At 47.5% G+C, this 24,889-nt stretch overlaps 1 protein-coding gene across 4 annotated transcripts in view; it reads right to left on the minus strand.

Moving 5' to 3' along the window:
* The window catches only part of LOC144174911 (uncharacterized), a 288,622-nt gene that overhangs the window by 53,754 nt on the left and 209,979 nt on the right, over positions 1-24,889 (minus strand). The window contains exon 1 of one of the 4 annotated variants that reach the window (XM_077703893.1): positions 7,369-7,622. The exons of the other annotated variants lie outside the window; for them this stretch is intronic. Within the exon in view, the coding sequence (XP_077560019.1) occupies positions 7,369-7,370 (2 nt within the window). The 5' untranslated portion in view covers positions 7,371-7,622. Of the gene's footprint in view, positions 1-7,368; positions 7,623-24,889 lie in introns of those variants that run through there. 4 annotated transcript variants of the gene reach the window in all.

The raw sequence follows: 24,889 nt of genomic DNA on the forward strand, positions 1-24,889 counted from the left end.
TTTTTTTTTATTGTATTATCGATAGGCCCGCAGCAGTCTGTGACTACACAGCTACCGCATATGTGGTAATTACAACTTTGCTTTAAGAAAAAAAGCAATATAGATTTCAAAATCCGTAAACACGACATCGCAGCGCTTGTGCCAGAGCACACAGAAGCCGGTGCCGTTCGCGGCCGAAGTCTACGGTAATTTACTTCGAAAAATAAAACCCCATTGAAGGCAGGTGATATACACAATGACTGGACTATTCATCGCTAACTACTGCGAAAAAAAAACACACTTAATCAGCGCGCAGACACCAAAAGCAGCAAGCATTTGCACGCCAAGAGCTGGCCAATACGCCGCACGCGCGGCGGCTAGATTACCTTCGTGCGGCGGTGGCGCCTGTAGTGGCGCGCGCGGTCCCTATATGAAACGAGCGCCGAAGTTTCGTGACCAGTAAAGCATTGAAGGACTCTGGCAATACTTACTTTTGCTTTCGGCAAAACTACCCCCTTCCCGAAACCCATAATACCTTCCGAAAAAAATTCTGGCTACGGCTCTGCTCACAACGTATCCGTTTGCAACGAGTTTGTCGCCGAAAGGACGTTTCAGGACTTCCTAAAACGACACCTTTCCCTCTCCATTATCCACTGTCCTCCCAACCTCCGCTCTCCACTCTTGTTCACTCTCCCTCTTCCTATGTTGGAGCTGCATCGCTCACGCGTCAACACCACCACGAAATTTCAAGCGAGTAGTTTGAGAATGATGCACGTTAAAGCCCATCAGTTTTCTATAAATATAGGGAGAGATAGCTTAGGATAGCTACAGTTAATCCCGAAACAACAACACAAAGAACTGAGCTTCCTTTACCTTAGCTTCCATTTTATTTGTTTTGCGTTTGGTATGAGGATTTAGTACGTTAGCTGCGCATTTTCGTCATTCTTTCAGTTCTCTTTCGTTTCCTTTTTATAAGGGATGCAGCGTTACGACCGGATCGCACAATTGAGACAAACGCCGACCGTCAGGACCGCACCATCGAACGAGGCGGCGGCCACGCGGGCCCACATATACGGTCAGGCTATTCGACTTTTTGCGGGAGTACGTTTCGATACGGACTGCTACGCAACGGAACAATAGGCGGGTGCGGAATGCGGGGGAAAAGAAAAGAGCCGATGCGGTCGGTCCCCGAACGGCCGCGATCACAAAGCACGGCAAAGTTAGCACGCACGATGCCGCGCGCAAGACTCCGGCCATCACGGCGGGCTTTACGGCTCCTCTTCGGCCAGGTGCAACAACGCGCAGCTGTAAAACCCCGCGAGGAAAGAGGGGGGCCCGACAGCGACCACGAGGGCTGTGCCGTCACCACCCAAACATAAAAAGCACTTCTTCATGAATACCACAAAGAGAACAAGGCCAAATTTGATTGCGATTTACTAAAAATCCCCAGTGATAATCACGAGGGTTTAGAGAGCAACTAATAGCTCGTGGCTTGTTGAAGAGTAGACTGCAATGAATCAAGTTCCAGGCCTTCTGTTCTGGAGGGCGGACGCCTCCCTCGTCTTAACGGCACGCGGGGGGTTATCGAGCGGCCGTCGTAAAAACGCCAAGTGGGGAACGCCTATAAATGAACGTATGCGATGGTGGGGAGGACAAAAGCGTCGAATGGCCCTACTCGTTTGTAGATAGTTGCCTTTTTGAGAACAGTAGCGTCCTTGGCCCTCCATCCGCTCCCATTGGTCGCATGCTGGTATAGGTGCTTCAATACGGGGGCCGATAATCTCTCTCGCATGCCAACGGGGAACGGATCCAGATGGACTTAGCAGAAGCATTTCCCAATTTCCGAGTCGGTAATAATGTGTCACGAGAAGGAAAATTATTTTATGCGGCGTGGGTTGCAAACCGCTGGCTGATTTTCGTTTCTAAATGAAGGAAACAAGGAGACAGCCATTCGTTTTCGTAGCAAAACACTACAATAATGCAGTGATAAGTAATTAGGTGAACAGTGGCGGGACATTGAAGAGCCTGTTGAGTAAGCCAACAACTCAAGTATAGCTACTAACATTACATATTAGGGACACAGGGATAGATTTTTCACCTGTAGCAATAATACTCGTAGAGCCTTTGAGGGTGTGTCCGTGCTTCCTAATCTAAGGTCAAAGACCCCGCGCTAAGGTTCACGTTGACCGGATGTCTCTTTGGTGCTAAACCCTCAGCTCTACTTTTATCTTCTCTCAAGAGCACTTCAAAGCTTGAAATTAGGTTTTGGAAGCCATTAAAGGTGGTATTCATTTTCCGGAAGCGCTTAAACTGCCAGAAGAACTCTGGCTCCTGTGTGGCTCACGTGGGCTTCACATAATAGCCGGTTTTACAGCCCCGTCCCCCTTTCTATCTCAGTCATGTTCAATGTTGACACATTAAAACACTCTGAGGCAAAGCGTTTCGCGAATGCGCAGTATTGCTCAGAATCCAACGTCGCCTTGGAAAAAAGATCTTGCAAAAATAAGAAAGAAGATAGCTTGGATGAAACTGACCCGGCAATTGGCCGCTAAAATGACGTTATAGGTAGGCCGAGTTTCATTTACTTGTCATGATCAGTTAGTTTACCTCGTAGTTTTCAAGCATTTCAGAATTCCTGTCAGCTTCAAATACATGGGCAACCATGAGAAGCACGGTTGCCGAAAATGACATCAACTGGTATTTTATCAGAACTAACCAGAAACAAACAATATGTAAATTAAACGCTAAGGCGACTATATCGTTACTCCGAGTTTTATTTACTGGGCATAATCGGTTGGTTCATCGTGGAGCTATAAATATTTCGGCATACCCGTCTGCTTCCAATGCCCGGGTTTGTACGAAATGAGTATGATTAAATAAAATGGCTGTAATCCATATTATATCGCCGACTACCCGGAAAATATTACATGACGTTCAACTGCCACAAACAACTGCATAAACCGTGGATTGTTTTATTTCAGCAGGCATCATGGGTAACTCTCAGTCGCAGTTTCAATGCAGACAAAATTAGTCAAGCACGGCTCCTGAATCATGCCAGAAGCATCCCAAAGCCACCATGAAACGGACAGCCCCGCATTTATCCGCCAATAAAACTGTAGTTCTTCCAAGTTTGATGAGGCTAAGTAACTGAGGGGTGCGCAACATTTCAAATTACCAAGAGTCGTGTTTTGTTTCTTGTGCTAGTTTGGACCATGCCCGGGTAAATCGTGTTTTGTGTCATTTGTGTCGGCTGGCTTCTCTGTCTAACCATGTTCACGCCATGGGTTAAGGCAACTTATTTTGTTCGGTGCTTGGCGCAGACAAACCTGCATACTAGAGACGTGAATACAAAATGCGCATGCGCAAAACGCATGTGCGTGTACAACTAGGAACGTGCACAGGCTAACTGGCCAACCCTCTGAACAGGCGGTGCATAGACGAGTGCAGGGTAAATAGAAAAAAATGTGGTAGATCCTCCTTCATAGGAATCGGTAAAACACGCAAGTGAAACGTGCCTTCACAGTAGCATTTGAATGTTTATTGCGCATCGATATGAACTTGCACATCGTTATTTATATTTCGTCGGTCTGGCCCCGTTAGACGCATCAACATTAGACACTGGATTGCACGCGCCGAAGCATTGCGCAAATCCGATTGACACCACAGGCGCTCGAAAACCGTGCGAACGAAACCGAACGGGGGGGTCAGCGAATCGTTTGGCGAAGTCACAGTACGCTACAGCGAAAGGAGAAACATTTGCGGGTCTGTAGCAGTCTTGTGGGTGTGCTTGGCGAGCGACGTCCTGCTGGTGGGTCGCTTAGGCAAAGGTGCGACCACACTGGTCCTACTCCGTGGCGTGAACGCCAGATGTTTGCGTTGCGACGAGCTCAGCTTGTGGAACGCGAGAGGCAGAGTTCGTAGCTCGGTTCGCAGAGTTCGGCGGGCGAATAAACACACCAGCTTACGCTGCTATACGCTGCCCTGCCGAGGCGCCAACTATCGGTGCTCATTACTTCGGTGACGCACTACTTCGCGTCACCTCTCCTAGACGGCAGCACCATCTGAATGGAGAAGTGAGAGGGAGGGACATAAGGCGCGTTCGTACAGCCAGTCGCGTTAGACTTCATGGCCTAGTTGGCAGCGCGCTTCACACCTCCCGTTGCGGTCAGAGTGATCGTGGGGTCGAATCCTAGCGCCGCCAGGTCAATTGAAATTGTTCAGGTGATGTCATTTCCGTTTGGATATGAAGTCGGTGAGGTTTGTGTACCGCGGCATAAAACACTTTCGTGTTGAAAACGTTTGTCCAACGGTAAATACAAGCTTAAAAAACGGAACTGAATTCGAAAACGAAAGCCCAGAAATTTTTACAAATTCTTGCACAAGCTACAAAGATGTGCCAAATTCTGAGCATCGTCTACTAATGAGTAAGCATTTATACGCCGCTTATCTTCTGTTTTAGTTATTTTTGTACATACGAATAATGTACAATTACACTCCTATAATGATATAATGCTTTAACTTCACCAATTATGTATTTTTGTGCGGACAGAGGGCAATGCCGAGTTGGTACTTTTTCAGTTTTTTTAACTCGCTTTTTTTTTCAGATTTCTTATTTTAGTCTTACTGTTTTGATGGCGGTGTACAAGACTGACATTTAAATTTGGTTCATTTATTTTTATTTTTATTCCATTAAAACTTTTGGTTCCTTAAAATTTGTTCTATTATAACGATCACAAGTGTTACCTTCGGATATCATGCATTTTTGGGTAGATGAATGGCAGTTGGCAAAGAATTCTTACGCATTAACAGGCTCCGCAGGGAGCTGCGGGATGTAATTGCACAGATATATATATAAGGTACCCATGCGTTACTAGCGAGAGAAAATTAACTTGTTTATTGAGAGAAATCAAGCCAGGGCGATGGGCGTAAACGGCGACTCCCTTCATTCCGCGATCACACAGCAGCCATCGAGAGAGATACACTACAGAGAGGTAAAGGGTAACGTTTATTGCCTCCGTGTCTTCTTCTTCCTCCGTACGAAATCGCTACCCGGATCATAAAAGATCGCATACGATGCTCAGATGCCGTACGGCTGCATCATAAATACGAGGCCGACGACGAACAATGCGCACTCACGTTCCACGTGCCACGCGTGACGACGCGTGGGTGAAGCAGCCGGAACTCTTTTTCCCCGCAGCGACCACGTAGGAAGTTCCGGCTTAGCTTTACCTTGTTTGTTTACACTAAAGCCTGCATCGCTGCTCCTGCGCTCCTGGGTACCGTAGACGCAGCTACGACGGGCACGGATTCAGATAGCGTTTAACGGCAGTGCGCGGTGAGCAGCGAACAAACGGCCATATTGTTTACGCCTGGCGGGCGTCGACGCGACGGCGTTAAAATGCAGTCGCAGCAGCATAACGCCTCACCTTCGCCGCCTACAAGGAACCGTAAATCGCCGTAAACACAAAGAACTCGGGACAAGTATAAACAGAGTTCGCTATAGGCGGTATTTCGTTAAATGCGGGTGATATTTGCTCTATCTGCACTGCAGTTGGGGCCATGACGAAATTCATGTAAAGCGAAAACTCGAATAAAGTGATTTAGTTTTAACCAGGGCGAAATGGGGGGGGGGGGGGGGGGGTATAATGATACCATTTCTCTTCTAAACCGGCCGCCATTGCTCTGTCCAAAAAAAAAGCGAAGTAACGAGGAGAAGCTTTTCATCTGTCGGGGATGCAAAAAGGTGGTTAAATTTTTCTTTTTCTTTTTTCAGTTGGGCGAGGTAGCCTATGTCAGCCGCACAGCGGCTAAGTCATTATGTTGCTTAGCGCGAGTTTGTGGGTTCGACTCCCGGCCGTGGAGGTCGTGTTCCGGACGGACGGGAACGTAAAAGCGCCCAAATGTTTTGGGGCACTTTGACGAACCCCACGGAATGGTAATCAGTACGCACTAAGCACGACGCACCTCGTAGCCCAAATATATGTCTCCTTTATAAAACTACGTTTGCCGCATGCACAGGCTACATATGGACGGTGTGTGTCATGCGAACATAGCGTTACAGATGCGAACACGTGCGCGCAGCTTTAAAAACATACCAGTCGGCGTTTTTCTCTTTGTAAGTTAGAGCGGAATGCTTTAGAATTTTTTATGATCGTTCACCGCATGCGCTATTTCGACGAGAACGACGACGCTCTGACAGGCATAATACAAGCGGTTCGCGCAAATGCGCACCGTCGTTGAAAATGTGTCAGGGCTGCGTGGTGGCGGGAAAGTTGGGAAACGAAAAACGGTTGATGTGCGCGAGATGTTGCGCGGGTGGGGCGTTCTGTTCCGTGAAAGTAACCGTTAAATGTCTATCAAAAGAGTTAGCTACAAGCTACTAATTTGACGCGGTTGACGGATCGACGCTCTGCTAATGGGATTCTCACAGCCTAGTGTGGCTGAAAGATGACGTAGAACATTAGGAATGAGAGGCAGCATGTACATGAAGAGAAAACACTGAAGCGACCGATCTGAAGCGACCGATTGTATACACGATCATTCCACGTGTGTTTAATAACTGCAGGTGGTAATAATCTGCAGTCGCATTTACTACGGCGCATTCTATCGCCCACATACTGCTTCGCCGAATTGAACACCAACTGGAACAAAATTAACGCTTCCTATTGTGGAGCTCAAGTTTACTGGGTCGACGCCTTATTACGGCCTCCGAGCCTCTACACGCTGGAAAAGCTAAAATTAAGGGGAGAAAAAAATGAAAAGAAGAAACATGCCGGTACTTTTTATGCCCGTTAAAATAAATGCATCTGAAAGTAATCCCAAAATATCCGCTTCGGTTTCAGGAGTCCAGGAACTCACCAATATTTACATTTACCCGCCGCGGTTACTCGCTGGCTAAGGCATGGTGCTGCTGAGCGCAAGGACGCGGGTTCGATTCCCGGCAGCGGCGGCCGCTTTTCTGATGGAGGCGAAAAGCAAAAAAACGCCCGTGTGTACGACATTTCGGCGCACGTTAAAGATCCCCAGGTGGTAGAAATTATTCCCCTACAGCGCGCCTAATCGCTTGTGTAGCATCGGCGTGTTCAACCCCCATAATCAGAATCATCGATATTGATATTTTGTGGGCGTTATGGCCAAGGCTCTTCCGGAGTTTTAGCACTAGCAAAAAAAAAAAAAGTCGGATAAATTTTTGTTTTGATTGAAAAAATAATAGTCGCGAATGGAACCCGTAACCTCACGCTCGACTGGTCAGCCACCGATCTCCCGTGCGCCTTATCGAGCAATTCCATTAACGTCCCAGCACTCCTCCGAAGCGCTATTCAGTGTTGGATTGCATTTCACCCTCGTACACAGAAACAATCGTTTTCAATGGAACGTATACACACTCACATTGCCGGCGGCGCAGAGGTGTCCGTCGAACGCTGCGGCGGCGGCGTATTCGCTGACCGCACGTGTCTTGAGGGCGCAAGGTGTTATTGTCCCGCTAAGCACGTGGACACGCCAAAGGCGCGGAGGAGCAAAAAATGGCGAACGCGTTCCCGTTTTTTCCAGGCGCGCAGCTGATATGACGCCGGTGACGCGGCAGTGCACGCGTTGCAGCTGTGTTCTCGCAGGAGGACAGACGGCGTCGCGCGATGCCCGCAGCGAAAACAGAAGAAAAAAAGAATCTCGCAATTTATAAAGCAGCTTCGACGGCGACGGTAGGCGTGCCGCGAAAGTTGCAGGCGCCATGTATGCTTGTCAGAATGTCCCTCCGCGTTCGAGTCGTCACCTGTGTGTGCTCCGTTTGCGCTAAGTAAGAATGGAGGAGGCTGTTCCCGCACAGTCGGCGATAAATGTGCGTACCCCTGTCACGTACAGTCGTCCGTTGTCTTAGCTGGAGCAACGCCGGAGCAACGTCGACTCCTGCTTTGGCGTAAGATTATTTAGCCACAACTGCTGCATATCTTTCATGAATAATGGGGCACTTAAATCCTCGACATTTATTTGAACAGTTTATCGACCCAAATTTGGAAATATTCCACGCTAATATTGAATTTGATGTTTCAGCTAAGCCTGTGGACGACTGTACACGGCGCTAGATGTCGCTCACTTTCAATAGGCCTGTGAGTTGGGCGAGTTGGCGAATGTTCATCATTAACAAAGAGAGAAAACACGAGACACAAAAAGGAAGTAAGGGACAGGACAGCACTACCTCACGGTTGCATCCTTATAAGAGAGAAAACACGAGACACAAAAAGGAAGTAAGGGACAGGACAGCACTACCTCACGGTTGCATCCCTATGTGTGTCGTCGTTTGTGAGCTCATTGTTAATGGTGAGAGTCACTTTGGTAAAGTACCCGCCGCGGTGGCTCAGTGGCTAAGGCGTTGCGCTGCTGAGCACTAGGTCGCGGGTTCGATTCCCGGCCGCGGCGGCCGCTTTTCTGATGGAGGCGAAAAGCAAAAACGCCCGTGTGTTCGAGATTTCGGCGCACGTTAAAGATCCCCAGGTGGTCAAAATTAATCCGGAGCCCTCCACTACGGCGCGCCTCATCGCCTGCGTTGCGTCGGCGCGTTAAACCCTACAATCAATCAATCACTTTGGTAAAGCGGGACTTTTTTTTATTTGCGTCGTTGCATTTTTCTCACTGAGGCAGTTTATCATGCACCTGTACGCTAGCGACTGCAATGAGTTTGTTGACCTCCTATCTGTGGCAGCATTGCGTAATTCGCAGTTTAAAACTCGTAATTATTATTCGACCGTTTAGCGGACGTTGGTGTGTTAGTGTATTTGTAACTCGTGGACGAAAGAAAAAGAAATAAACACTGGGCGCTTTTAGCATCTGCCTTAAGAACTACTACGTTGAAACCACGCTGGCATGCACTACGTCATAACATTTTTGTAGTTTGAGCATATGCGAATATAGAGTGAGTACAAGCAGTGGTTAAAATAGAATTGCGTGCAGGCCAATAGTGTACCAGTAGTGTACCCAGCAAAGGTGTACCTGGGCAGTATAATTTTGTTTCATGTACCGAGAGTAGAAGTCGACTGGGAAACTTGAAACTAGGCGTTGTGCATTTCACGCTCGAATGATGGGTTTTTTCGTGCATTGCTAGTATTGGCCTCTTTATTCCTCAGAAATTATTTAGCGACTGGTAGTTCAGGTTGAAGAATTCTAGGCGGCCTGTATGGATCCACAACTCTAAAGTGGCAGCCCTGATTACGCAAACACTGTTTGTGCGCTTTAAAAAAAATTTAAACACTCTTATTTCACATCACTCTACTTGAGGGTTTGACCAAATAAAAAAGTCTGCTTTGTTTTTTTTTCTGTTTTCCCAGATCAGCGTGTCAGTTCAGCTTTTCATATTACCTCGTTTGCAAGGAATGGAAGCTAGCACTAATCTACCGTTATTTTCTTTTTAACAACACCGAGCTCAGCGCAAGCTTTTGAACAAAATGTGAGGTCATGGCAAAATAGCGCTACTTGAGCAAGTGTTATACAGCCGTCGAAACCCGACGAAGTGATTCACCGAGTAACAAATTGTTGGTTGTCACCGCGACTGCACAATGAAAACATTGTTGCCCAAGCAAGAAAAAATGAAAATAAGCAACGCTAACAACAAAAGAACGTGCAGCGGCACCATCGATCGCCTTCCTCGATACAAATGTTCCAGCAATCGTAAATAATTGTCCTTTACTGAAACGGGCACGGCGCGCTTCCAACGCGATGAGTGTTGATTTGTCTAGCTTGGGCGCAGAGCGTGAGACACGGCGATATTGGAGATGCGTCTCTGCTGCGCAACGCGGCAGTTTTAAATGCGCTTCTTTTGTTTGTTCTTACTGTAAGTTATGTGCATAATCAATTATATTTTCAGAGCAAGTGCGTTTCCTCCGTGGATGGAACTAAGTGCATTTCCTTCACAGCGGCGCTTGCTTACACGGGTAGTCGTGAAAGAAAAAGATGAATTTTATACGCTCTTAGAATTTAAAAGCACTCTTTACGCTGTATAAACGCTAATTTGTTTCAGCGGCATAAAATGTAATAAATAAACATTAAGGCATCTGCGAGTGCACATGCATTAAATACCCCCATGAGTTGTGTGCCGCAGCAACTCCGCAGATGAGTTGTGAGTTATCCGTCGTCAAAGCATTGCATGTTACTGGGGGAGGGGATATTACTACGTCGCATTGAAACAGAACGCGAGAGCTCACAAAGTGATTTCCGCAATTTACACGCAGGAGGTAGAAATGCATATCGTGCTCAATAGAGTGCGGGGATTAAGAAGCCTGCCATTGTTCTTTTCCGCTTGCGGATATAATCTACAATCGTAGGCGATCCCGACTACCAATTTACTTTTTTTCCTGCACGTACTGGAGTCGTTGAACAAAGTAACTCGCTCAATTAATCTCGCTGGACGCAACAAAGGGAGAACTTCAAAAGGTTATTGTATCAAGTTGATAATTTACCTCGGTGGATACAACGAAGGGAGACCTTCAAAGGGATATTTGTATCGAAATGAGCTTTGTCTCACCACAAAAAATGCCGAAATGAAGCAACAGGCGCGAAAGGCGAAACTGACTGAAATATGATGCTCCCCTGGGGTAAACCGCGCTTTGACAAAGGAACTATGAACATCCCGAGAGTAATTCCCAGTGATATCATTGTCCGCCGCGGTGGTTCAGTGGCTATGGCGTTGAGCTGCTGAGCAAAGGACGCGGGTTCGATTCCCGGCCGCGGCGGCCGCTTTTCTGATGGACGCGAAAAGCAAAGAACGCCCGTGTGTTCGAGATTTCGGCGCACGTCAAAGATCGCCAGGTGGTCAAAATTAATCCGGAGCCCTCCACTAAGGCACACTTCATCGCCGGTGTAGCATCGGCGAGTTAAACCTCACAATCAATCAATCAATCAATCAATCAATCAATCAATCAATCAATCAATCAATCAATCAATCAATCAATCAAATAGATCCAGTGATATCTTTCTATTTCGCGATGTCATTCTCACTAAATCCTTCCATCCTCTTCAAACGTGTACTTCTCTTGAAAGTCTAAGTATCGGCTCTGCTTCTTCGCCCCCTGCTATCTAACGATTTTAATGCGGGAGCAACCGATGGGGCATGGCGGCAAAAATTTCCGACGTCGATCTGTCAACAGAGAGAGGGAGAGAATTGAGCAGAGAACGAGATAAGGCGCGGCTGTGGTGGCGCTGCGTTCGAGCAACTGCCGACGTTGCCAAGTCGAAGCGCGGTTCGCTTCGGTTAGTCGTTTCCGTTGACGTTCAGCTTCGCGTGGCTTCGTTGTATCAGTAGCTTCTTGACGTAGTTTGAATGAGTGAAGGACATAAGGCGCGTTCGTAGCATATGCTCCCGTCTCGGTTTGTAGCGCAGTGGGAAGAGCGCCACGTACCTCCCGTTGCGGCCAGAGAGTCGTGGGATCGAAGCCAGGCGCCGCCTAACTATTTCTCTTTATAGTGGACTGCCCTGACGTCAGCCCAAAAGCTGACGGGGCTGAAGAGATGCGCATGCGCAGTAGAGTGCGGACGGCGGACGACAAGGGAGGGAGGAACACAGCCCCGAGCATGAGATGCTCCGCATCTAAAAAAGAGCAGCCGAAAACCAATACCTTGTGCTAAAGCTATCAAAGGGTATACCACTGAGGCGGTTGCAACGCTAAGCATGGTTTTCACGGTGTACGAGGGGCGTCCGCATTGGCCCGAGCCTCAAATTCGCGATGAAGAGGGAGACGGGGTGCTCACGCATTCCTGATGATTCACCAATGGAGCTTCCGTTAATTTTTATTTGAACACAAGTTCAGTTGAATAAAACTTGCGTTCAATTTTAGCTGGGATGCCATCCGTCTTCGTTAAAATATTGCACTTAGTCAGATTATTGACCCCCTTTCTTTTAACTACTACTTACAGGACTTTCACCTCACAAAACGTGAAATGTAAAAGAGGCACCGAATTACATAAAGGCGTGCACTTTTGCGGGAATTGCAATTTTTTTCTCTTTTCGTCGTTACTTTTCTTATTCATTTAACTCTTGTTCCTACCAGCAGGGAATACTCGTGCACTCCAAATGTTCCTTGCCCGCCTTTTCTACTTACGGATTTACTTTGCTAATGGCGTTAAGTTCGTCGTTCGTTAATTGACTGGCGTTAGCGTGATCCCTTCTCGTTTTCTGTTCGGTCTTGCTCGCTTTCTGCGTGTGTGTTTTAACAGTCGCGCCACATGAGAGCTTGTCCAGTGTGCTTGCTTCAGAAATTTAATTTGTTGCGAAGAGATGACATGAAAGCGCCGATAGTAGCGAAAAGAGTTGAATTCTCATCACATTATGTAATTGCATGCCCACGAAAAAAAATTTATAAAACCAGAATTCTTTAAAAAACAATTATTAAATAAGTGTTCGCAGTACAAAGAACAATTTCGTTTTCACTTGCTATTGAAATGGGGCTAAAAGAATGCAAACGTTGTCAAGGCGCGAAGCAAAGACCAATAAAAATGCGGAGAGGATAGCGGCGACATTCGTTTAAGAGCATTTGAGAAACAAATGAAAGGAACAAGAACAAAACGATGGTACTCCGAAAACAAATAAATAAAGTGCTGAATGGTGCAATGCCTATATTGTTAGTAGGAGCCCTTAATGCAGGAACTATAAGGAAAATTCTTTCCTGAAATTTAATAAATCGAGACACTTTGGGAATCAAAGTTCTGTAGCCAGATGCACAAAAAACAATCTGCCAGCTTAAAAACATTAGGGAAAGGAGGTGTGCTTACACACAACAAAAATATCGCGCCCAGAAATCACACAGCGGGTGGCCTTTCAAGGCTCGACCATTTCCCGCTTAATGCATCCTTAAACGCTTTCTTCAGCGTTCGCCTCCCACTTCAAGTTCCCGCAAATGTCGCGTTTTCGCGCCCACTCGAGAGAACGTTAACAGCAAACGGCGCAGAGGCGCTGCAGATTTGCGAGCACGCGACGTCGACGTGTTGCCGCGTTCCATACTCTCTACCGGACCAATGACGACCCACCTCTGTGCGAGACCCACGCACCACCTGCGTCGAAGACTGCTTCGGTTGCAGATGCTAGCCACAGTTCAAACTTGAAAAGACGTACACGCGAAAGTATGACCGCCTGATCAGTGAAAAAAAAGAAAGGCCCCTTAAGGGGGAGAGGTCTGTTGTACCAGGACCTGACAAGGGAGGGAGGGAAGAAAAGAGAGACAGGCAGAGAAAGGCCGAGAGAGAGAGAGAGAGAGAGAGAGAGAGAGAGAAAGGAAGGAAGGAAAGAAGGGAAGGAGGGAGGGAGGGAGGGAGGGAGGGAGGGAGGGAGGGAGGGAGGGAAAGAGAGACAGGCAGAGAAAGGCCGAGAGAGAGAGAGAGAGAGGAAGGAAGGAAGGAAGGAAGGAAGGAAGGAAGGAAGGAAGGAAAAAAGGGAGGGAGGGAGAAAGAGAGAGAGAGAGAGGGAGAGAGATAATAGAGGGTTCAGGGAGAAAACGAAAGAACGAGAGAGAGAAAGAGAGAGAGAGAGAGAGGGAGAGAGAGAGAGAGAGAGAGAGAGAGAGAGAGAGAGAGAGAGAGAGAGAGAGAGAGAGAGAGAGAGAGAGAGAGAGAGAGAGAGAGAGAGAGAGAGAGAGAGAGAGAGATGTGGAAGTTAGCTTGGCGGCTTCCATATCTCAAAGGTGTCTCCCGTCTTTCTTAAGAGAAGGGAGTCACTCTTATGCGTGGGACGACGGAGGAGCTCACGGAAGGGGGAGGGGGGGGGGCGAGAACGTGTGGCACGACTTTCGCGCCACGCAGCCCTGCGCTCTTCAGCGCGACTGCGCGCGAGACTTTAAATTACGCCCTTACGTCGCTCGCCTCCGAAAAGAGGCGAGCCACGAACGGCAGCCGCGGTCGAAGACCTTATGGAGGAAATACAAAGAGCGTTTTACCCTAAAAGAAAAAAATAGGTGTTGAGGTATAGACTAAAACATGCGCAAATGTCAAGAAACGGACGGGGAATGCAGAGAGGCAGTCAATTTGCGCGCTGTGTTTCGCTCTCGTATATCTGCTCCTGCTGTCGCTGCGGCTACCACTCGTCGACAAAAGAGACGGACTTCTCTCTGCTCGAACGTTTAAAAGGAGGGGCAGAGGAGCGCGAACGAGAGAGTGGGAAGAAAAAAAAAAAAGAGGGGAATGTTTTGCGGACGGTAGAAATTTGGTAAAACTAAAAAATTACCGGTGTGGAAATGTGTTTTTTGTTTGTTTTATGCGCCATTTTCTTTTCGCGCAGTGTTTCGAAAATCTGAGAAGTATGCCTAAACAGAAAGAAGAAATTTGGGTATGCGGTAAAAAAAAGCGTTGATGGAACACGCAAGAAGAACGTGAGGCTTTTTGCAAGTTTGGCCGTCACGTAAATGGAAGAACGTATATAAATAAGCATACATAAGCTGCCTGCATGTATGCAGCGTCCTTCTACGTCCCTTCCTACCCCGTCTTCACGAAAAAAAGGCCTAGAGTTTCCCATTATAATTCAATTACCTCTTCCCAACTCCCTTTTCTTTCCACTTCACGTCGCTTCAATATTCAAGACCACAAAAGAATCCGCTACAGTGGGGCTTTTCTTAAGTGAAAGCCCCTGGAGAATATTGGAAAATAAAAGAAAGAAAGCGGCCGAAAAAGAAAAAGGTAGGTTGACAAAGTGGCCAAACGCTAATGTCCTGAAAAGACCACCGAGAAGGACCAGATGGAGTTTACGAAATCCTTGAATTTGAGAATAGCAAACACAAACTAAGGCTTTCGACAAGTCAAGCAAGAAAATGTTCCTGATAAATGCACAGCCGACACTGTTTCGACATACATGACTGGAGAGGCACGGTTAAGTTGAAAGTTCGCGCTGGTGTGTGTCTATTTCTGATACGTCCGTGTCATCTCGTTGCTCAGTAGTTGTAAATCCAAGCACATAAAACAGTGAAAAAAAAAAAAAACTTTTACCGCTTCGTTGTTCATGCCACGGTAGGAGTGTCCGCATTGTTTGTAAGAAACAGCATCCCGCAATAGCAATTTCTCTCGTACGCAGTGTAAGTTTGATGGGATGTTTGGTTGCAACGTGGCTGCAAAAAAAAAAATCGTAATCAAAAGGTAAGTAAAACATACAGCGGAATTTTAAAAAAAAACAATCGCTTAGTCTCACATACACGTTGCGTAAAAGTAAACGCAAACACGGCGGAGGTGAAAAGCATGATAAGAGCTTTTCTTTCATGGAATTTGGAGGGGGGGGGGGGGGTTAACTCCTCGGTGCTACACCTGGGCTTTATGGCACACCGTAGTGTTGGGCTCCGGATTTATTTACACCATGGCACGGCCATTGGATGAAAGGGAGGCACATAATCGACGAGCGCCGAAATGTCGATACTCAGGCGTTGTCGTTCCTCGTCTCCGATAAGAGAAACTGTCGTCGCTACCACCATCGTACCCTGGTCCATACGCTCGGCAGCACAATGCCTTAGCCACAGAGCCACCACTACGGGTGGGTATGGTGAGTTAACACCTTTTTAATGCGAAAGGATTGCATATCTCACTAGGGGAAAAAATACGGTGCTACTTACATCAAATGGGCTGGAAAAATTCCTAAGCCACGCGCCGTCGTCTAACTAAAGACAAATGCGAGAGGAATGGGAATCGAAACATCGGGACGCGCGGAGAGATGCAAGTGAGTTGACCACTACTCTACCCCGACTTCTTCACGCAGTCGACTTTACGCTGGCGCTAAAGGAACATGGCTTTCAAGACAATTTCGATATATTTTTGAACTACGTGGTTTTGAAAAAGCTGCTCGGCTTTATAGTTTTGTAGTTCATTGGCTGCGCCGACGCGACTAAATTTCTTTTTGCTTATAAATGTCAGAGTTCAGCTGTATATTTTTGAGCGGACAAAAGAAAAATCAATTTATGAGAGCTAGTAGGCGTACTCTTGTTCTTTCTTACGGAGTCGCGATCCAATTATGAACCGACGACTGTTCCAGACGTGACCGGGAAGCGGTTCAGAAAGCGCCAACTAGTTTTGTATTCGACATGGCTTCACACCACCGAGTAAATAATTTGTGGCGGAACGGGGAAAACAAGTTCATTGCGCTCAAGAAACTCGGTTTAATATCATATGTTCCCTCCCAGTGACGAGTAAGACCACACACGGTGCTGGGCCGGAAGACGCATGTTGAATCCCGACCGCGAAGGACGTATTTCTGATGGAGGCGAAAATATAGGTCCCTCGTGTGCGGCGCACGCTAAAGGTCCCCTTGCAGCGCACGCTTATAGATTGCGGCGCACGCTAAAGGTCTCCTTGTTGTCGACAGTGTTCCGCTGAGTTTTGTGTAACATCGGCTCATGACCCCACCTCGTTAGAATAAAAGCCAAGTTGGCACAAAAACCTTTTGCAACTCGGGGACACTTGAGGCTGAAATTTTGAAGTTCAGGATTCGGCTTGAAATTTCCGAAAATTATGATAAAATTATTGTTTTAATTTAAATGCGGCAAACGCAAGGTATTCTCGTAACCCGCCGTGGTAGCTCAGCGGCTAAGGCGTTGTGCTGCTGCGCTCGAGGACGTATGTTCGACCCTGGCAGAGGTGGCCGCTTTTTGGATGGAGGCAAAAAGCAAAGGCCCCCGTGCGCCGAGATTTAGGCACACATTAAAGATCCCTGGGTGGTCAAAATTATTACTGTGCCTTCCACTACGGCAAGCGTCATAGCTTAATTGCAGCTTAGGCGCCTAAAACCCTCGCAAATTGGAAGGAATTCTCATTGAGTGATCCGTATGGTCACACGGCAACAACAAAAAACGCGATATACTCTGTACGTCGTTCCGACTGCATTCTTAGATACCTGCTATGAAGTTTCCGTTTAAGATGGCTTCAGTTGTTGGCAATGGCTTTAGAAGGATGTTCTTTTTTTTTTCATATGAACTGAAAGTCCTATTGAGATAAAATTTTCATCGAACGCAGTACACACTCATGTCCCCTTTTCAATGTGGAAACTGGGAAAGAGGGAAGCGTAAAGAAAGGCGTGATAAACTCCACACACAACATTCGTTTACTGCGCCACACACAAAAAAAAACGCAGGCCCGGGGGTTTTTATGAGTATGATCTCAAGAAAGGAAAAAAACTCCGGGAAAAAAGCACAAGTTTCAATGTTTCACCACATCCCCGCTTATCTATTTCGTACTTCAGCTTCACCCACCTGGCGCTCATCTCTTACAGATTTTTCTACGTCCATCGCAAAGGTGCGGAAACACGGCAAGTATTTCCCGGATTCCCGAGGACTATCGACAGTGCCGTTCAGTTGGAGGCGCTCATGTTTGACAAACGTACAAATCGCACTCGCAACAGCTGCGCGAAGCTCAAAACGCAACGGTTAATGCTCCAGCCGTTAGACAACGACATAACGCCGTCATTGGATCATTCCGTGAAGGGACCAGCCCTTCCGATATCGGTAACCAACGGGAAATGACCAAGTGCCTCCTTATCTATACTTTCGACACTTCTCTGCTCTTTTTTTTTAATCTTCCATCGTGGACTTATCGGAAGGATGTCCATTCAGCTAATGTATACTGGGAGGCAACATGCGTGCTGCAAACAGGTTTCAGTGGATCGCCGTCGCCATCCGGGCACTGACGCAGCTGTCGCCGTTGCTTCGGCACACCGCCCTCTCCTCTTCCAGCGATGGAGAGGAGATCCACACCGATTCTGACGAGAGACGTCGGGAGGAGTCGGAGAACGACCCGATACGGACGTGGTCGATACGGCTCGAACCATGCTGTAACGCGACGACAAAAGGGGGCGCTGTGAACAGTGAAACAAAGCCGATAAACGGCAGATAGGGCCCTATTCGATGCGACGAACCCATCGAGAAACTCGAGAGCGCTGGTAAAGAAGCAAAGAAGCGCAGGATAAATTTCAATGGTGGATGCGGGAGGAGGAGGAGGTGGATGTGGAAGAGGAAAGGCACGCACGCGACGACGGCGACGACTCGTAGACAAATGTTTCTCTCACGCACAAAAAAAAATCTATTGGCCTTTCTTGCCGGGCTACACTTTTTTTCTTTGCGAGCGTTTTCGACTGTCTTACGCTTTGAGAGGCAGTGTAGCAAAAAAGACGATTGCAGGACAGGACGATGACAAGCGCAAATAGTGGGCTGGCGAAACGACATTCCTCCCGAGAAACCGATACTTATAGATCGCAAGCCTGATGCCGCTGGCGATCCCATTTTTTGCTCTCTATACCGCCTCTCTTTTTCTGTATTTTTCTGTTTGTTTCTCACTGCGCGCTTTCAGCACGCTACTGCAGATACACCAGCTGCCTCAACGGTTATCCCTAAAGGAAGACAAAGAGCAGAGACGCGAAGATGACGCGTCCATCATGAATTCTGATGACGTTTCGGATGTCGTGTGCGGCAGGAAAACAAGCTCGTGACGATGTGGTGATGTGACGGGGAAGACCCCATGAGGGGGAGATGTATCCCCCCTCGTCGGTGTCCACATTTGGCGTCAAACGTCATAGTTTTCGGACGGCGGCCGTATGTTTGTGGGAATCGGGTGATGGAATAGCGGGGTACGCGCAGAACAAAATAAATAAAACCCTATGAAGCGTGCCAGAGTTCCCGAAAGCTATTTTTATTTGCTTTCGATGTCAGAAGTATCGGAGTGCAGGTGAGTGTGAAATTGCTAACGACAGGGTGTGTGATACGAACAGAAAGGAAAAAATGCGGCAGTTGGCGCAAATCGTGTTTCAGGCTCCCTGGTTCCTCGAGTGTCTCAAATTTTCGAATTGCGAAATCATATACAGACATTGAGTAACCCCTGCTTTCTGATACGCTAGAATCAATAAAAAATCAAGTTGGCTGTACGTTGGCCCGCATGATAATAAAGTAAAGGCAACTGGCAGTACAAGTAAATTAGAGATCTCAGAAGACGTAAGATGGCGCTTTAGTCGAGATTTGGGGAATCATTCAACCAGTTTGTAACACGGGCGTGCGACGCTTGTATACGTATGTTTATACGTACACACATGGACAAATAAAACGCGATCACGAAAATATGAACCACAACGCAAAAATAGCGCGACTTCTTTCCATGCAAGTCAAATTAACGCGTTGCCTAATTACAGTAACAAAGCTGGAAAAAATGTGGCGTACTAAATATACAAATAGCGCCTCATTTTTGGACCTCCACTAACAATATTGTAGTTTTTGGGTATTATGGTTCAAGTTTTTGGGTTCATTTTCGCATTTAATTTGGAGGAACACTCATGATACAGCTGCGACGCACAGGACAAGCTCTCGAACACTACTCGAAGTAATTTACGCGCCCACGAAAGCGTCCCTGATGAGACCGGTACCGCGCTTCCCCATATCGACCACGCAGGAAGATTATTCATAACCCGGCGTTTCGCTCAAGTCAATTAAACTCCGAACGGCCAAGGCACGGGCCAGTGCGTACAAGTCCGTTTCGTCGATGCGGGTTTGTCGATGCCGCAGCCGAACCCGCAATAGCGACGACGGCCGAAACCGCATTCGCCGAGCGCGCAAACGAATTTACAGCGAGCCCCGGACCCGGCGACCCGCGTTTGTGCATGCGAACCGAATCGACATTTTCCCAAACGAGGTCAAATTGGAAGCGTGCTCCAAGAGCGGGGGGTCGGAGCGGAGGTGGCAGCGGTGGTAGCGGCAACGGGGGACCTTATCCGATTATGAAGCGCTCTCTCATCGTGTTGCTGCCTATTTATAGCGTCCGTGATCGCACGGAGCGGAAAAAAAATTAAGAATTAAATTTGGCTTACGAGTTTACGGAGAATTTATAATTCGCCTCTCCCGGATGTATCGAACGAATTCCCATGGCAGCCGGGTGCGCGCACTTTAAAAGCGAGGGCCCGATCGAACGACCTTATGTATACGAAGTTAATTCCGTTTCCGGTTTTCTCTGACGCGATTGGTCTAAAATTGGTTTAGGCACTTTTTTCTCTCTTTTGGCCTTTGAAGTTTTGGGGTGAATACGAAAGGGGAGGGGGTGATGGAACGCACTTCCAGGTGATAGAGGATACGTATGGAAGCTCCAGTTTTCCTGAATCATACCGGTATACCATAACCATAAGAGGATAAATTCACACAACCATGAAGGGTAAATTTCAGAATTAAACGTAGAAAAGGAACGCGTAGACAGCGTGGGTTGCAAGCAAAAGAAGCGCCTACATGTTTCGGGTGCTTGCAGAAAAGTTCTCTAATTGCAGCAAAAACGAAGTTAGCTTTGTAGTAATCGAATCGCAAGAGGGACCCGTGAAAAGGGTCCTCTTCTTTCGTAGTGTCGACGTGAAGAAACTTACGCATCGCTTTGTGACGGCTGAGAGGAGCAACAGAATGTTTCAAAGAACCTGAAACGTCTGCGCACATTTCAACAGAAATGAGGGAGTGAGAGGGGGAGGGGGAAGAAAGCGCTGGACTTAGGTCGCACACGAGGACGAACGAAACAACGAAGCTTCTTCGCCTGCACCTTCTAGTGCAGTTTTTTTTTTTTTTTCTTGGAAACAACATCGATTCCAGAGCTCTTCCGCGCGTCTGGGATAGCCAATGTTGTACGTCTTGCACGGTAAGCTGAGGTAGTGCACGTTAATAAGAAGCTGCTAAGGGGGAAAAAGGGACGGGTAGGAGTGGATGAATGGAGTGGCCCGTGAAATGAAGGGCCGAAGCCTGAATGCGACGGAAGATACAGAGGATCTCGGTGGAAGCTATCTGATAGGCGAGCAAAAAAGCCGAAAGTTGAATTCTAGGGGCATCACGGCTCTTCTTTAAACAAGCTTGGACGCACGCTTTTACGGTCTTTATACGCTGCTGTCGTTGCTGGCGCTTGTTAGCGCGAAGCATTTCCTCTTTTGCAGCCCTCGCTTGTTTGTTTGTTGTCACAGTTTTTAAACTCGCTACGGTATACGCCGCGCGCTTCGCAACAATAAACGGCTTTTTCTCCCCTCGCTTCGCCCCCATTATTTTTCTCTCCCATTCAGTGAGGAACGTGCCTGTGCACAAGTGGCGCGCCCTGTTGACAATCTTATCGCAGATACTCCACGGTTGTTTTCTTTTATTTGCATTGTGCCAGTGTATTTTATAACGTATGATTGCAATACGGCTATATAGAAGTGCAAACAGGCTGAAATACATGGTCCTCACGCAGAAAAAAGAGGTATAGGGAGAAGGCGACGATGAGTCGCATTTAAAGCGCGCGTTGCCGTTTTGAATGTGCTCCGTACGGTGCTCGTCATCAGAAAAGGGCGGTATGTGAATTAAGCAGCGGCGATACATTTGCCCTTTAATTAACACTTAAAAGTGTCTGTCCAAGTGTCCCGGCCGAAGCGTTAGAACAAATCTTAGGTTTTCCGCGGTGAATGTTCGATCGACGTATGTGTGCGTGTGTGTGTGTGTGTGTGTGTGTGTGTGTGTGTGTGTGTGTGTGTGTGTGTGTGTGTGTGTGTGTGTGTGCGTGTGCGTGTGCGTGCGCGTGCGCGTGCGTGTGCGTGTGTGTGTGTGTGTGAGAGAGAGAGAGAGAGAGAGAGAGAGAGAGAGAGAGAGAGAGAGAGAGAGAGAGAGAGAGAGAGAGAGAGAGAGAGAGAGAGAGAGAGAGAGAGCCATGACTGCTGGAAATGAGGGGCTGGTAGAGTGAATACAGAAAGGAAAGCCAGCAGTCAAGAACAACGGCGAGAAATTCGCAGCGGAGGCAGTCCTTTCTTTATTCTTTTTTGTGGGAACATAGAAATTGAGCACGTAGTGAAAGAAATACAAACAATTGTCCTCTCCGGGTGAAATTAAAACCCACAACATAACTTTCAGACTCCGCGTCCTATGTTGTACAAGTTCAACTAAAGCTGCTGTATTCCCTTGCACTTATTATGTTCTATGTGCGGGGGATGTAAGCGTGTACCACGCGTAAAATGGTGGAAGCCGGCCAAAAATGGTGAGGTTCGATCCACAAACAAGCAAAAACAAAAAAAAATTCAGCAAACTGAATGAGAACTGGAAATTTCTTTTTACTGCTTAGTTTAGATGTCGCGGGCTTGTCTTTCCTCGTGAAATTTACTTTAAACTACTCCTCTAAATAATTTTCCCTTGTATGTCTTTCCTAGTACATTTTCCAACTTGTCTTCGAGCTAAGGCCGGTCGTTCTTTCCTTTTTTCTCTGAATATCAGGCATCTACCCCGAGCACTGAAATTGTTGAAATCACCCCTAGGTCCTCAAACCTCCTAGGCACGGCTGAATGTCCGTGTCAAGGACCTCCATTTCCTTTCTTTCTTTACTGCGGTAAAACAAAGCTGTTTTGAGAACCTCCGGCTGCTCTCTTCGCTACCCCTTCGTTGTACCTGAAAGGAGTTGAAAGGAAAACATGCCCCCGTTACGACACGTGCAACCGCTCTCGTCTCACCCCTGCCGTGTTGCTAGACAAACAAAATTTAAGCAAAACAAGCGCGCACAGCCCCAAGCGTCACAGTCGTTGCCACGGCCCAATCGTCTTGCTAAACGTGGTTGCAAAACACAGCTGAGTGACGGTGACGAAATACACTTCGGGATGGGGGAATGGTCGCCCGGAGGTCGAATTGCTGCCTTTGAAGAGGGCAGCACGCAACACTGGACTGAATTGCATCAAAGCTGAGCAGAGACGACTAGCTCGTCTAGTTCCAGATGTACCTGCCCGAAAAGCTGCAGAGGATACGAAGTCCTCCAAGACACTAAAGTTCGAGCCGTAGACGCAGCCCCCCGGAAACAAGACTCAATGACGTCGGAACAGTATTTAGCGAGCGTAAATTACAACGCCGTCATGGACATTACGAAGCTTGTGAAGCCTTATATTTAAAAAAAAAAAAAGAAAAGAACTCTCGTTTCAATTTCGGAGATCGCTCGTGGTTCTGAAGAAGCTGTCACCAGCCATGACCTTGAGTGGTACCCATGCTGCCAACTTGACAACCGCTAAGTGCGTTTCTTGTAACGAAATTAAGTAGAAACTACGTCCTGCGGCTTTATTAAGACATAATACTTTGCTTAGGTCCTGCGGTCTGTTCCAGGCAATTTCCCTCGATCTCACTATTACTATAATGTACTTACACACAATACACAAACTTGCCTGAATGGGAGTTTGTTGTGCTACAATTCATACGCAGTTTTGCCATTAATTAATGCAGTCAGGCCATGACCATCATTTTATCTGTCTTGTGAGCCGTGGTGTGTTTGCAGAAATCTCGTGGCCGTTACTAGTGCTTCAAAGTCTGCCCATATTTCAGTATACACTTCTTGCTTTATTGTGCCGTCCGTAGACCTGGCGACTAAAGAAACTGGCAGCGTACGGACATGACCTTTGGGTAACATGAGAAACTGACGTCAGATATGGCAAGCGTCAGGAGTAATCAACGGATGCTAGCTTTCAGAATAAATGAAAACTCAAACACGTATACAAACTAACAAACTACCAACGGGAATTGCTTTTCTAGGTCTGTGAAAATTTGCGCGTATTGTGCTTCGCGCTTTCAGGCTGTTTGCTTGTCAGAAAACGAATATTGAGGTAGGCCCCAAAGTTAAAATCTTAATGCACTTCAGCTCTGTGCGCGAGTTGTTAAAAGCTTCGTAATACTGAAACCAATACTGATACGCCATAAGGGTCAAAAGTTCAACGTTTCTTTGTTGTCTGCAGTCAGCTGACCCTGCATGATAGCGAAAAATGGATATAAACAGCAGCGACATCAAATAATGAGCGCTCCAGTAACCGACAGGCCCCGAGGTAATGACCGAACAAAAGAGCGGCCGCGACTGCCTTCCAGCGTCGCTAATGAAAGTGTCAAGGAGCGCCAGTACCAGAGTTGAGAGTGTAACTTCGCGCACTTGACTGCGTAAAAGGACAAAGCAAGCGGGAAGCCATTGAAAAACCGACAGCCGCGCCCCCGGGAGGTTGGATCCTTTCACAAAAGACGGCCGGCGAACTCGTTGTGGCCCACATTTCTTCCGCGATAACCACGCGGGGACGGCCCTCGAACCTCCCGGCGGCTCGACGACGAAAACAGGCGCTGGTGACACTCCGTGCGCCGTCCTCTTCAGCGCTAGTAGTAAGCGCGCGCGCACACACACACAATAACGGGACAGCAAAGAACAAACCGCCCAACGCGAAGTCAGAAGTGGGGCGCCAGGCTTTCGCGGCGCGCGTTAGCGTGTTTGTTGTGACGTTTAGTTTACGCGTGCTTCTTTGTGATTCTCCATCGAGCGTGTTCTTTTGGAGTTAGAAATTCTAGAGGTCGGCACAGCCGGAGCTCGTCACGTTATCGTACCCAGCCGTCCCTTTCGGCGTCAATGTATGCGGCACACTCTAATGTGATGAGGTGGTTCAGCTCCACCATAATGCCCTTGAATGACCAATTCATGCCGTCAACAAAGCAAACTCGCCGAATGATACCGACGTGCACATACTATCAGGCTCAAATGTGACATTTGCTGTAAAACTGCGCAATGCAGAACGTCTTGCTTGCATTACATGATGCCACCTCGCTAACTGAACTTTTCAGTCAAATCGTACGATCTAGATCGCCATTCGCCTAAATTTTATTTTTGGCTGCATGTATTTGTCAATACAGTGCATCGCAGTGAAGCTGAAACACAAGTCTGTCCTACAGTGTATGGTACCTTGCGCATTATATAGAACGTTGGCCCACCGAAGACGATACGCCACGTTTTGTGCGAGTGCCCACGTTACTCGCCTGCAAGAAAGAAGCTGTCGTCAGCATTAAGGAACCTGGGCTCTGCGCGGCCATTTTCGGAGAAGGTTCTGTGTCACTCGCCTCCCCTGTCATCCGCTCAGAAGGTGATTAAGGAACTGTTGCACTTTCTACGGGCTACGAACTTAAACTTCATACTATAGACTGAAAGCTACCAG

Source organism: Haemaphysalis longicornis, unplaced genomic scaffold (assembly GCF_048455015.1).
Source record: "Haemaphysalis longicornis isolate Haplotype H1 unplaced genomic scaffold, Haemaphysalis longicornis Haplotype H1 scaffold_3, whole genome shotgun sequence".
NCBI lineage: Eukaryota > Metazoa > Arthropoda > Arachnida > Ixodida > Ixodidae > Haemaphysalis > Haemaphysalis longicornis.